Source organism: Herpailurus yagouaroundi, unplaced genomic scaffold, assembly GCF_014898765.1.
Source record: "Herpailurus yagouaroundi ecotype Mexico unplaced genomic scaffold, PumYag 217, whole genome shotgun sequence".
NCBI classification, from domain to species: domain Eukaryota; kingdom Metazoa; phylum Chordata; class Mammalia; order Carnivora; family Felidae; genus Herpailurus; species Herpailurus yagouaroundi.
Window position 1 is genome coordinate 5,442,151 of NW_024412448.1, and position 14,047 is coordinate 5,456,197.

At 52.2% G+C, this 14,047-nt stretch overlaps 1 protein-coding gene across 2 annotated transcripts in view; it reads right to left on the bottom strand.

The window, feature by feature from the left end:
• Nucleotides 1–14,047, bottom strand: part of NPLOC4 (NPL4 homolog, ubiquitin recognition factor) — a 66,153-nt gene that overhangs the window by 24,483 nt on the left and 27,623 nt on the right. For both annotated transcript variants that reach the window (XM_040456663.1, XM_040456662.1), the window contains exons 8-12: nt 13,531–13,710; nt 10,530–10,616; nt 7,911–7,982; nt 7,413–7,539; nt 3,601–3,761 (exon numbers count right to left, since the gene is read on the bottom strand). In XM_040456663.1, the coding sequence (XP_040312597.1) occupies nt 3,601–3,761; nt 7,413–7,539; nt 7,911–7,982; nt 10,530–10,616; nt 13,531–13,710 (627 nt within the window). The remainder of the gene's footprint in view (nt 1–3,600; nt 3,762–7,412; nt 7,540–7,910; nt 7,983–10,529; nt 10,617–13,530; nt 13,711–14,047) is intronic.

Sequence of the window (14,047 nt, forward strand, 5' to 3'; positions counted from 1 at the left end):
AAAAAAAAAAACATTTTATTACCCAAAAACGCTAACCATCATCTGAGCTTTCGGCAGGTCATAATCTTTTTGCCTTGACCTGGGGGCTGCCAACCGGTTAGGGTGGGGGCTGCCGAAAGCCCAGATGATGGTTAGCGTTTTTGGGTAATAAAATGTTTTTTTTTTTAATGTTTATTTATTTTTGAGAGAGAGAGAGAGAGAGAGAGAGAGGGCGCACACATGAGCAGGGGAAGTGCGGGGGGGGGGGGGGGACAGAGGATCCCAATGGGCTCTGCGATGACAGCAGTGAGCCTGACGTGGGGCTCAGACTCACACACTGTGAGTTCATGACCTGAGCCAAAGTCAGATGTTCAGCCAACCGGGCCACCCAGATGCCCCAATGAAGTATTTTTCAATTAAAGTTTTAAAAGACGCTGTTTTTGGGGCACCTGGGTGGCGCAGTCGGCTAAGCGTCCGACTTCGGCTCAGGTCACGATCTCGCGGTCCGTGAGTTCGAGCCCCACGTCGGGCTCTGTGCTGACAGCTCAGAGCCTGGAGCCTGTTTCGGATTCTGTGTCTCCCTCTCTCTCTGACCCTCCCCCATTCATGCTCTGTCTCTCTCTGTCTCAAAAATAAATAAACGTTAAAAAAAAATTTTTTTAAATAAATAAATAAATAAAAGACGCTGTTTTTTAGACACGACGGCACGGCACGCTGAACAGACTGCAGTGTACCCAGAACTTCAGCACGCGCCAGGAAACCAAAACATGCGTTTGACTCGTGTCACGGCACCATCTGCTTGACTGTGGTGGCCTGGCACTGAACGTGCAAGACCTCCGAAGAGGGCTGCTCTGAGGGCAGGAGGGGCCTGGAGGCCGCACAGCAGGGCAGTGAACACGCGGACGCAGTGATGAAGGCCACAAGGCTCCCCCACTCCCGAGAGCATGAAGGGCTGGGATTTCAGCTCACTGGCAGCGGGCCGGGGCCGCACACAGAGAACCTGGCAGAGACGGGCTTTGCACAGGGCTGGGGTGACCACGTTTGAGACCCGGGGGTTTCAAACACACAGCCATTCTCCCAGTCAAGATAATACAAGTTTTGAAGCGTGTGGGGTGGAGTCTCCACGTGTTTACACTGCACGACGCAGCAACCAAGCTGAAAACTGTTTCAGGAGGAGATTGAATCTCCTAGTCATTCGGGGCCGAGGGGACAAACACCCAAAGCAGGTGTCATCTTACAGAGCAGGAACTCTGGACTGCACTCCATGAAAAGGCAAGAACCCGCAGCGGACAGTCTTCCATAAATGTCAGTCAGACCTGACCCCTAAGTACCACTCTGGTGCATCTGGGTGCTGCATCGTGGCCCCGCTGGACAGAGGGGGGGTCGTCTCCAGGGAAAAACGTCCTCTGGGGTCTTTGGCTTTTTCATACGCGATGACCAGCACACGGTGGAAACTTACCAAATGTGTGAAGAGAAAAGACAGACATTACACCAAAAAAAGACAACAGCTACAAACCCACAGATGATACAAATGTTGGACACGAGGACCTTAAGACGCCATGATCACTACCCATAATTCGGGGGAAAAAAAAATCAACCAATCAAAACTGATCCAGAAGTGACAGACAGATTTAACAGATCGGGACATCAAAATACTCATTATAACTGCATCCCACGCGTGCAGGCAGGTGGAGGCGTGGGAAACACACACACACACACACACCAGAGGAAACCGCAGCGATCACGCCCGGGACGGACGGTTTGCTAGATGGGAGCGGCAGCAGACCAGACGTCACACAAGCCAGGACGAACAGGCCGCAAGAAACAGCAACGCAGACTCCTCAAAATGAGGCACAGAAAGAAAACAGACTGAAATACGACAAATGGGGCATCAGTAAGCTGTGGGACTTCAAGCAGCCAAATACACGTGTGACTGGAGTCCCTGAGCGATCAAAAAACAAACAACAACAACAAAATCCCAAACCAAAAAAGAAAAAGGTACTGAACGGCTGGCATGTGCAGAATTCTACAGAATTCTAGAAATGGTTCTGGGATACTTCCCAGCCTCCTCCCCAGGACCGTGAATGGGAGGAGGACGCACACCCGTGCGTCTGTCCCCTCACGTGGCAAAGGGATTTTGCAGGTGTGATGAAGGTTACTAATCAACTGACCTTAAAATCGGGAGATAGGGGCGCCTGGGTGGCGTAGTCGGTTAAGCGTCCGACTTCAGCCAGGTCACGATCTCGCGGTCCGTGAGTTCGAGCCCCGCAGTCACGCTCTGGGCTGATGGCTCAGAGCCTGGAGCCTGTTTCCGATTCTGTGTCTCCCTCTCTCTCTGCCCCTCCCCCGTTCATGCTCTGTCTCTCTCTGTCCCAAAAATAAAATTAAAAAAACGTTGAAAAAAAAAAATTAAAAAAAAAATAAATAAATAAAAATGAAAAAAATAAATAAAATCGGGAGATGACCTTGGACTAGACGGGCAGGCCAGGAGGTACACTCCTGCGGGCCTCCAGGGAAGAGCAGCGGACGGCCCTGCCGTGACCTGCCGCCAGGCCGGGGCCGGGACACTCGGTGCTGCCGACGCCTCACGCCACGGAGAACATCAGAGCCCCAACCGACCCTGCCGTGGCCCAGACAGACCCTAGACCCCTGAGCACCGGACTACGAGGCAACGCCTGAGCCGGGTCTCATGGCCGCCACGTCCGCAAACACCTGTTACGGCAGCAATGTAAAACAAACACGATGGCCAAAAATTGACACAACTCGCAGACCCGAGAAGCTCAACCACCGCCAAACGCAGGACACGAGGAAGACTACCCGAGTCAAAGTCAAGCTGCTAAAAACCAGCGATAAGACAAGAACGGAAAGGCAGTCAGCAGGAAAGTCACACTGTGAATGGAGGAGCCCACGAGGGGCACAGGGGCTTCCTGCGAGAAACACCCCGAGGCAGGGAGCTGACCGTCAACCCAGAATTCTTTCTACCGTGAAGACACCCAAGTGAAGACAGTGCCCTCAGACGCGGCAAGGCCGCCCTGCACCGAGAGACATGACTCAAGGAGCCCTCCAGGCGGCAGGATGGGGCAGACGGGACCCAAGTCCACCCGACCGGACCCGAGAACGAGTGCCGAGTAGAGGAGGAAAACCAGCTTCCCATAGGGAAGCACCTGACTCCTACACGTTCAACAGGACATTTCTCGATAAAAACAGCTTTTATAGCTTTCACAAGGAAAAGGATTTCTAAACAGACAATCCTTTGTCCAACTCGTTAACTCAAATGCCGGCGCCCCGAGGAGGGCCTAATTACTGAACGCACACAGCTCCACCCTTGACTCCTGGTGATGTATCCCGTCGTCTTGTCTTGAGAAACAGAAATGGTCTCTGTGCTGCAGGGCTTTGATTTGGCGGCAGAGGACCCAGCCCCATGAATGTTACGTCTCCTTTCGGTTAGAAGCCCGAGCAGCTGAATACCAAGCCCTGAAGCCCTGAAGACGGGGCGCTGTTACCCACAAGGTGGGTCCTAAACAAGCTCAGAGGAGAAGCAGCTGAGGGGACCGCGGAGTCCAACACGGGTCTGCGCCCACGCCACGCCGCACGATTCCTTGGGTACCGTGGTGTTTTTACCTTATAAAACACGTCAGGCACGTACTGCTCGCTGCTGGACTCCTTGGCGTAGCCGAGCTCAGGGGCGTCTTTGCACGGCAGCAGACACTCATCACGGACCAGCGCCATGCACTGATTGGATACCTGGTACCCTTCAAAGTGGACCTGGTTGTCGGGACCACCTGCAAAAGAGAGTCCTTCGATGAGCATCCACAAGGGAGATTCGAACCCAGTCCGTATCTGTCACTCTTCACCCCGGACCAACAGAACAAATCAACTACAAAGAGTCTGTCTCGGGTAAGAATTCAAAAACGTGCCGCCGCAACTTTACGAGTGGCTGGAGCGCACGGCAGTGGACACAGGGCACGAAGACACCGCGCAGCTGTTCAAGCGGTTCCCACCAAGGACACACTCTCTCAGAATCAGAAAACAGGACTGGTAAACGTTCTCCGATCCTGGGGTGCCTAGGCGTCTGACCGGCTCAGGTCATGATCTCACGGCTCGTGAGTTTGAGCCCCACATCAGGCTCTGGGCTGACGGCTCAGAGCCTGGAGCCCACTTCAGATTCTGTCTCTCTCTCTTTCTCTCTTCTCTCTCTCTGCCCCTCCCCCACTCACGCTCAGTCTCTCTCTCCTTCAAAAATAAACAAACATTAAAAAAAAAAAAAAATCCTCCAATCCCACCCCAGACTATGTGTGCTGTCACCCAGCACCGGGGCTCTTAGCTGTCAGGAACACCAGAGCCCTGCCTCCAGCACGCTTGCGTTCTTGAGTGAGCGGAGGGGGATGGAGACGGACGGGACAAGCGGTGAAGACAACACAGCGTCTGTACCGTGGTCTCTACCCTACAGACGCCCGCACGGCCACGCACTGTCCTCTAGCGCCACACTCGGGAGGCGAGGACGCTGCCACAGAGCCAGGGCCAGCACGTAGGGGGCCTCAGCCCGGGCCGCTGGCTTCACTGTGCCGTGTGCGGCCCTGCGTGCCTCTCCCCACTCTTCTCTCCATCATCGCTTCATAAAACCTCCAACAAGTCTTAAAATTAGGGACAAGGATAGTGCAAAAGCCACTGAGAGGGAACCATCCAGCGAAGTGGAACCGAGCAGCAACCTGGCTGAGAGGAGACCCTGGAGAGAAGGACAGGCACCACGTCAAAGGCGGGCCCCGAGCCTCTGGCCGAGGGAAGACCAGGCCGTGGACTCGGCCGACTTCCACCGCCACAAATACACGCGCCTCCATAATCGGGTGACGTTCTGACAACTCTAAAGTCCATTATCGTTGGCAGCTTTGGAAAATTAAAAAAAAACAAAAAATTCTCGATATCTCTCCTTTAGTCTCTCTGACAAAAACAAAGTTAAGTTCCTCATCGGGGAACAGAAATGTTTTTCCATCTGGCTTTCAAACATTTATCAGAAACCAGACCTGATGACCAAACGATCAGAAAGTGTGGAGGACAGGGGCAGAACCAGCCTGGAGGGGACAAGCCGGGGGCCTGCCGTGTTCCACTTTGCACACCAGAGGACGGCAGCGGCTGGCTTCCCAAAGCAGAGTTGAACGGGCTCCAGGGGCCCACAGGCAAGCAAGCCTAGCATCTCTCCGGCCCTGACGCGCATCCTGCGGAGAGCTGGCCACGACCACTCACTGAGGTCGAGGCAGCAGATGCAAAGCCCTTCATCACCCTGCGGTGCGCTCGGGGTCAGGCACACCACCCTCGCACCAAAGAGGAGCGCGCTGGCTTAGAAGGGGCAGAGGGGGAGGTGGGGAAGGAGCGTGGTGAGGCCGCCCTCAGTGGGTGCCTCTGGCTATCATTTTACTTCGGGCGTTGTAAACCCACCCTGGCTTTTGGATGGATCATTAAAATAGGATGGGTTGTTGGAAAAAAAACCTGGCCTTTGAGGACCAGCGAAAAACAGAAAACAGGATTTGTAAAATGGAAGGCTATTTAAAACAAAGCAGTATTCATCCACATGGACAGCCTCCAAAGGTACATTCGATGAGAAGACACGCTCGTTTCCACGCGGAGGAGCGAGACGCCGAGCTCTGGCGGGTCTCTCTAGGCTCGCGGGAGGCCTGATCCCGGCTGAGCTGAGGGGACTGTGGGACGAGCTCTCTCACTCCCCTCCCTAGTCAACCTGCCAAGGGAACCCGCACGCGGGAGGAAAGGGCCCGTGGCGGAAGAACTCTGTGCCTGGACCTTGGCCTCGGGAAGGGACTCTCACAGCCCCCAGGTGTGGGCGGCCAGCCCTCCAAGACACACAGAAGCTAGCATTAGAGCAGAGAGCTTCAACTCGGGCTCAACGAAGCCTTCTCCTTCCAGCAGACCCTTCGTGTTCACAGGAGCAAACCCCACACGTGATCGTTACTCCCTTCCTCCAAACGTCTGGAGCTACAGTTGTTCTTGGCGGGGAGGGGCGAGGGGGAGCTCAGAGCTTCAGCAGCAGCTCGAGGGGCGGCTGCGGGCACGGGGCCTGCAGAGGCACCATAAAGCCGGGATGCAGCAGACAGTCTCCTGGGAGACGGCCGCAGACACACGGGCCCGCTCCTTCCCATCCCACCGGGGCCTCGGGCGTGCAGCGTGGGGAGTGCAGCCCTAACAGCTCCACGGGGCAGCGACACGCCCCCGGTGAGGAACCACTGATGCAGGGGGACGGCGCGCTTTATTTTCATTGGGAGCGGGACGAGGTGCGATGCTTCAGACGGCCCCCCCCCGCCCCCACCCCTGCCCCTGCCCCGGCTCCCCTGCTCGGTGTCCAGTCTGAGCTGCTCTCCTCCTGCTCGGCGCCCACCGTGACAGCCCGTGGCCAAGCCGCCTTCCTGGAAGGACCCTACGCTGGGGAACCGTTTACTGTAACCCCACTCGACGCTCTCATCCACTCCCTTAAGTACATGGCCAAAAACAGGTTAGGAAAATAAATCCAACTCAGCTAATTCACACTAGCATGTGAAAGCTGCTGCCACTGCCTCTCACTCGTCAAAAGGACATTCATTTCAAAGAAGTGACTACCAATCCCAATGGACCTCAAGCTGATGCATCTTAAAATCTCAGGCAGTGTTTTTCATCACGGTTCCCGTGACAGCATAGCAGCCTCAACTTGGATTAGCAGGGGATCTAGTTGCTTACGGGCTCGGGCTATTTGCACTCTGGTGTGACCTGAGGGTGCTTCTTCCTACAAGACTAGGGAAAGGATGGCCACCGTGAACAAACTGTGAGAGCAGAAACCAGGTCTTCACGGGGTCCGGGTTAGACTGGACCAAAGTGACCAAACAGATCACGTCTGCAGGAGTTGGTTCTCAAGTTTAAAGTTCCTACTCGTTTTAAACTGCACGGTCCTATGGCTGGCTCTTCCTACGACAGCGTCCGTCAAGGATGTTATGGGAGATGTGGCGGCACTTTTTTATGGGGCCCCGATTTTTCTGGTCACTATCTACTTGTGACGCACATAACACAGAATAGGACATATATAACCTCTCACACACACACACACACACACACACACACGTGCACGGAAATGGTATCTTGAATGACTCCTATTCACGACGTCAAAAATAAATAACGAACAGTAAGTCTTCTCCTGCACAGCCAGAGTCACTCTTGGTTCCCGGAAGGGGCAAAGGCAGCCCCGAGCAGAGACCCAGAACCAAGTGAACCTGACCTTGGAACGGGAGCAGATGAGGGAAGAGCCATGCGGAGGCCCCAGTTTCAGTGGCTCTACGGGCGATGCAGCTAAGTTCTAGATTTCTACCACAAAACAAAAAGAGGAATCTGCATCTCACAGGCACAGTAGTAACTAAGTTGAGAATGAAAAGCCACCAAAAGAAGAACAAAACACATACCTGTAGCCACCGCGGTAACGAACTTGGATCCAAAATGTCCATCTGGAGAGAGTCGACATATGTTGGGATGCTTATTTTGGAAGTCTCCGGCCGTGATACATTCTTCCGAACTCAGGAAATAGGTGTCCTAAGAAAAGAGAAACGGCACATGGAGTTGTACGGCATCTATTTCTTCTTTAGAAAACATTAAGAACTGAACTCTGTCAACGGCTACACGACGTCAACACCTCCAGTCCCTAGCTGTCACGGGCTCCTTTCCCACCGCAAATAACTATGAAGGCCAGAAGCGTCAAGCATCCGCCCTACAGGCTCACCTTCCGAGAGCACTGGCAGGTGAAGGCCAGGGGTTTTGCTCTAGAAGACACATCGACAGACCCATCTGTAATTTATCGATTTTCCCCACTGTGTGGAAAATCATTTGGCCTAGAAGCCAGGATGAGCTGTGCGTGGCCACCCCGCGGGCTCGTGACCAAGCTGCGGGCTCCCATCCCACCTCACCTTATTCCGACTGTATCGCACTGTACCCTTCCGGGTGTCTTCTGAGACCAGGTCTGTAAATATCCAGCCAACCTGCAGGAAAAAGGAAAGTATCTTCCGAGCCTCTTCTTGAAAACGGGTGGTGAATGTTTTCTGGCCTCCGCCCGGAGAACTTAAGAACAATGTTCTCAGTAAGAGACTCTCTCACGAGCCAGCTCCTCAACTCAGCTACCATGACTTCCAAACTCCACTCAGTTGCAAACGGCCACACTCCCCTGGCACCGCTGGGCTGGAGGTGACGGTGAGCGAGCAGGGCTCACCTGTTGTTAGAAGCCCCGTGGCACCAACTCGGTACCCGGCCCCATGCCGGGTGTGGGAGGAGACCGCCGGCAAGAACAAGATTAACAGAACGCTTACACTCCAACCAGGAAGGCACACAATGAGCAAGCAACTAGAGACAATGCTGTTTAAGAGGCTACGGCTTTCTCTGTGAGACAAGAAAACGGACTCCATAGAGAAGGCACTTAAAATAAGGAGCACTACGACGGAGACCTTGCCCAGCTGCTCCCTTGCATTCCGCCGCAGTGCTGAAGAAACCGTCTGGGGGGTACAAGGAGTGAGAGTCCTGTCACTAGGGCACGCACACGCCAGTCCCGGACGGTTGCCTGTCTGTGTGCTCCGTGATCCCTGATCCTCTTGTACTCATGAACCTCACAGCCGGTTGCCCCTCCTGAACCAGAACCGGGCTGGGGATGGAAATCAAGTACACATCCTCTGGAGAAGCGATGCAGTGCCCAAGACCCTCTCTGGCACAACCCTGACACAGAACTCTTCAAATCCCTCTCCCGCACACAAGACCAGGCAAATGTGAACTTCATTTTCTTCAAAAATACCCAAGCAAACGGGGTGCCTGGTGGCTCAGTCGGTTGAACGTCCAACTTTGGCTCGGGTCGTGATTTCACAGTTTGTGAGTTCAGCTCTGTGCTGACAGCTCAGAGCCTGGAGCCTGTTTCGGATTCTGTGTCTCCCTCTCTCTCTGACCTTCCCCCATTCATGCTCTGTCTTTCTCTGTCTCAAAAATAAATAAACGTTAAAAAAAAAAAAAAAAAGAGTACGAATTAAAAAAAAATTTTAAGAGGAAGTTATACCAGTTTCTCTTTTGAACAAGAGAAACTTCAAGAATTTAAACCAAAATATGGCCCTAAATCAAGATGCCGATTCCTTGCTAGAAACAATAGGACGTTTTCTGAAAGCTTTTGTGAAAATGACTTTGCTTTATAACATTCCTAGGTTTTATTTTATTTTTTTTTAATTTTTTTTTTCAACGTTTATTTATTTTTGGGACAGAGAGAGACAGAGCATGAACAGGCGAGGGGCAGAGAGAGAGGGAGACACAGAATCGGAAACAGGCTCCAGGCTCTGAGCCATCAGCCCAGAGCCCGACGCGGGGCTCGAACTCACGGACCGCAAGATCGTGACCTGGCTGAAGTCGGACGCTTAACCGACTGCGCCACCCAGGCGCCCCACATTCCTAGGTTTTAAATACATTCCTTATTTTGCACTGTTTATCTTCTGTAGAGAGTTAATTTTTCCATGTTCATAAGTTGATTAAGAAATTAAGGATAGGGGCACCGGGGTGGCTCAGTTGGCTGAGCATCCAACTCTTGATTTTGGCTCAGGTCATGATCCCAGGGTCATGGGATCAAGTCCTGCAACAGGCTCCACGCTGGCCACAGGGGCCTGCTTGGGATATTCTCCCTCTCTTTCTCTCTCTCACCTTATGCCCCTTCCCTGCTCACACATGTGCTCGTGCTCTAAAATAAAAAATTTAAAAAAATAAAAATAAAATTTTTAAATTAAAAAACAAATAATAAAGGATTGGGGAGCCTGGGTGGCTCAGTCGGCTAAGCGTCTGACTCTTGATTTCAGCTCAGGTCATGATCTCACAGTTTGTGGGATCAAGCCCCACTTGGAATCTTCTGTCTCTCTCTCTCTCTTTCTGCCTCTCCCCAGCTCGTGCACTCTCTCGCCTACTCTCTCAAAAATAAGTAAACTTAATAGAAAAAACAAAACAGACTCAAAATGAAAGTTCTCTGTTTTCTAACTGCCCAGTAAAATTAGGAAACCTCACGTGCTCAGACACCTAAATCAGAAATAGGAAGTCCAATGATGACAGAAGAAGGAGCACCGGAGGCTGCAAGCACCTGAGACGGAAACAGAACCCCACACACAGGCCTCTGTCACCGGCTCACACCAGGAGCCTGGGCCGCAGCGTGCGGGCGGGACACACAGCCCGGCATCGAGGCCCCTTCCCGGACAAAAGAGGGGGTCTGGCTCCCGCCATTACATTCCTCCATTCTCTGAGCTGTCCTCAGGAAGAGGGGCCGGCAGATTTAAACACAAGCCCCAGAATGGGGAGTCATCTGTTTTCATTTTACTTTAGATCAGAGAAACATTCTCATTTTATTTCAAATCAGAGGAACAGAGAGGCAGTGGCGCCCAGTAAACACACTGGGCCTGCACCTGACCTTGAGTAGCTGGGAGCTCAGTCCCAGACAGAACCTGGCCGTGCCACCCACCCGGAGGTCCCCAACAGACAGCTCCGAACCCCCCATCAAAAGCCAGCAGAATGTTCCGTACCTTCCTCAGGCCAAGCTTGGCGGCAATCTCATCCACCACCTCAGCTTTCGGGTCTTCCAGAAGCTCCAGGCTATTCTGTGTGCCAATCTGTTGGGGCAGTAAACGGAGGAGACCCAACTCAGAGGAGCCCACAGCCACCCGGCTCCAGTTCAGGAGTCCCAAGGGCAGCTAAACGCAGCCCGGGGGCTTGGCCTCCTCAGGCCGTACGGTGCTCTGCAATCCAGACTGAGAGGGCAAGGTGGTTCCCACCACAGTCCCTCGTCGAGTACGTGGCTGCTCTCAGGGAGGAGAAAGGCTCTCTACACATTTTTCTGCTGGGTTCCTTCACTGAGGAAAGTCCGTTTCAAAACTCCCTTGGGTAAACAGTTGCCTTCCAAACGGGTTTGGCCGGGTTAGGCAAGATTATTTGAGCTGTAAGGTAACAAGTTTCCAGAAAACCTAAGGTAACGTGTCTCCAGAAAACAGGCGAGGAAAACATGTGTGCCGTTTCGCACACCGTGCTACACTTCACAGGACCAAGTGAGCAATGACAGGCGGAAAACAAGGAAAGGACAAGGCAACCTGCCGGTGGGTGGGCAGAGCACCTGGCTCGGGGCGGCAGGTGGGCTCAGACTCTGGCTGGCTCACACACAACCTACGCCGGCCACAAGAGCCCAACTCCCTGCCGTGGACAGAGCCTGCACTGACACGTAGCTCAAGGGTCATTAGGAAGTACCGTACCCGGCAGAAACCCCAGCCACAGGCACAGAAAAGTGAAGGCCGCCCCAGACCAAGTTATACTAATTGGGCACGTCCTTGTAAATTAGTCAAATTCTGGCAAAACAACAAAAGAACTTTCTGTCGCTGAGTATTAGCACATGGAGATCACCTACACCTCCGGAGCACAGGTCACACCACAGACTCCGGACAAATCTAAGGATCTGGTTTCAAGACCTGTCACAGCATGGACTTCCGCTTCTAATGAAGCGGATGCTATTGGAGGTCAATGGCTTCAACCTCCAGGACGATGCTGTTAGGAGTCTGTCTGGACGACAGAGGTTTGTTTCCGTTTTTAATTCAATCAGCTCCCAAGAGACCTGCTGAAAACGCCTCACGAGAGAGACCCTGTACGAAACCCAAGGCGAACGTACCACGCTTCCAAAAGCAGCCCGCTCATTACGGAGCACACTTAGTGCCCCACCGGTTGGGCAATCCGGGGATCCCGGCTCTCAGGCAGAGCCTCTGTCGCCACCTAGCGACCCCCGTCCAAGGAGCCACCACAGTAGGTCCACTCAGACACCTCCTCTGCAGCTCTCAGTAAATACAGAAATGGACAAATGGGTGTAGACGACATTCAGAACCTGCATAGATACAGCCGGGGAGACAACGGCACGTGTGCAAGAGCCACACACCCGCACACCAGTCAGGAGCGACGGGGCCCGCGGTTTCAGACCTTTACTTAAGAAGTCGGTGGGTCTTGGGCTCTGTGCTGACAGCTCAGAGCCTGGATGGAGCCTGCTTCAGACTGCGTCTCCCTCGCTCTCTGCCCCTTCCCTACTCATACTCTGTCTCTGTCTCAAAAACAAATAAACGTTAAAAATAACATTAATAATAATTAAAAAAGAAGTCGGTGGGTCACGGACTGACGTAAAGAACACAGTGCAAGGCGACAAGGGTGAGTATGCTAGGCATACACCCAAAGGATAGTATGAATATCTGTCTATTCGCTTGTATTTTAAAAACTCAAATTTTAGAAGTCTAAGCCAAATATTTCGGAAAGAGGGATAGGATGAAGGGGGTACCTTGGATCTTTGGAAATGTGATTTTTTCTTTTCTAACATTTTAATTAAAAATTTCAAACATAGGAGCACCTGGGTGGCTCAGCTGGTCAAGTGTCCGACTCCTGATTTTTGGCTCGGGTCATGTTCTCGTGGTTGGGATCAAGCCATGCATTGGGCTCCAAGCTGAGTGTGAAGCCTGCTTGGGATTCTCTCTCTCCCTCTCTCTCTGCCCCTCCCCTGCTCACATGCTCACTCACACTCTCTCTCAAAATAAATATTTAAAAATATTTTTCAAACATACAGAAAAGTTTACAGAATTTCCTTGTGAGGACTCATACACCGACTACTTAGAGCCAGCCACTAACATTTACTATACTCTGGCCACCCCCCAAGCCACCTTAGTTTGTTTGATTTCATAGGGAACTAGAGACACGAGCACACCTTCCCCAAGTACTCCAGCACGCGTATCACACACTTGGGTTCCATGTTTACAGTATTCACTTTCGTAATAATTGTATACAATGAAACATACTACACGAGTACTTCATGTAATCGTGCAACACGTTTAAGAGTATACATACATAAAACCTAATAAAGCAAACAAACATAAATGTGTTAACTAGTTGGTGGCACAGTCCTTAAGAGAGGACTTTCCAAGTGACTTTAAAACAGTATTTGATTGCTGGTCCCTCATGAGACACGCCCTAAGGACCCTCCTCCTTCCACCAGAAAAGTTTCCAGTCTTATACCGGTGGTGATTTTGGTGCTGTCCTTCTAAGATAGCTGTGTGTGTGGCACAGGGATAAAGACCCCCTGGTTCCATCATTTCTGAGCCAGCTGACCACAGGCATGGGCAAAGGAGCTACAGAATTACAAGGGAGAGAGCAGCCGTGTGGCACTTGGAGACAAGAGACAGAAGTGGAACATAGGGCACAGATGACAATATCGCATCAATGTTCAACCTACTGAAGTTGACAAGTGTATTTATCATTAGGTAAGAGGACATCCTTACGCGTTAGAAAGGCACACTGAAATACGTAGGGGCCATGAGCTTACCCTCTAAGAATTCGGAAAATAAATACCGTGTGTCTGTGTGCACGTGTCTCGTGTAGACACAGACGGAGACAGACTGGGAAATGATAAAGCAAAAGGAGTGAAACGAAGCCCGAAACGAGAGTCCCGCGCAGCCTTCAGAGCAGAAGCCACAGAAGCCTCGGGCCGTGAAGCCCCAGCCCGCCTACCTGGGGAGGCTCGTAAATGGCGGCCACTTCGGCCCTGATGCCAAGTGGAATGTCTTTGTGCTCTGTATACCGTCCGTACAAATACCCGAAATGCTGGTTCCCTGTCTTCCTCCAGAAGTCAAGGAAGCGATCGGCAACCGTGTGATTCTCAAACATGATATTGTCCACGTGTCTGTATTTCTGTAGAGCAAACAATGGGGTGATGAAAACACTCAGTAATAAATAACTTATTTTTCTAGTCTAAGCCATTCATAAATTGCCTTCACCTAGCTCTTACACACATGCACACACGTTTTAAGAATGTGCCCTGAAGGGGCAGTAGGGCTGGAGGGCTCAGTAGGTTAAGCGTCTGACTTCGGCTTGGGTCGTGATCTCGCGGTATGGGGGTTCGTGCCCCCCGTCGGGCTCTGTGTTGACAGCTCAGAGCCTCGAGCCTGCATTGGATTCTGTGCCTCCCTCTCTCTCTGCCCCTCCCCTGCTCACGCTCTCTCTCTCTCTCTCTCTCTCTCTCTCTCTC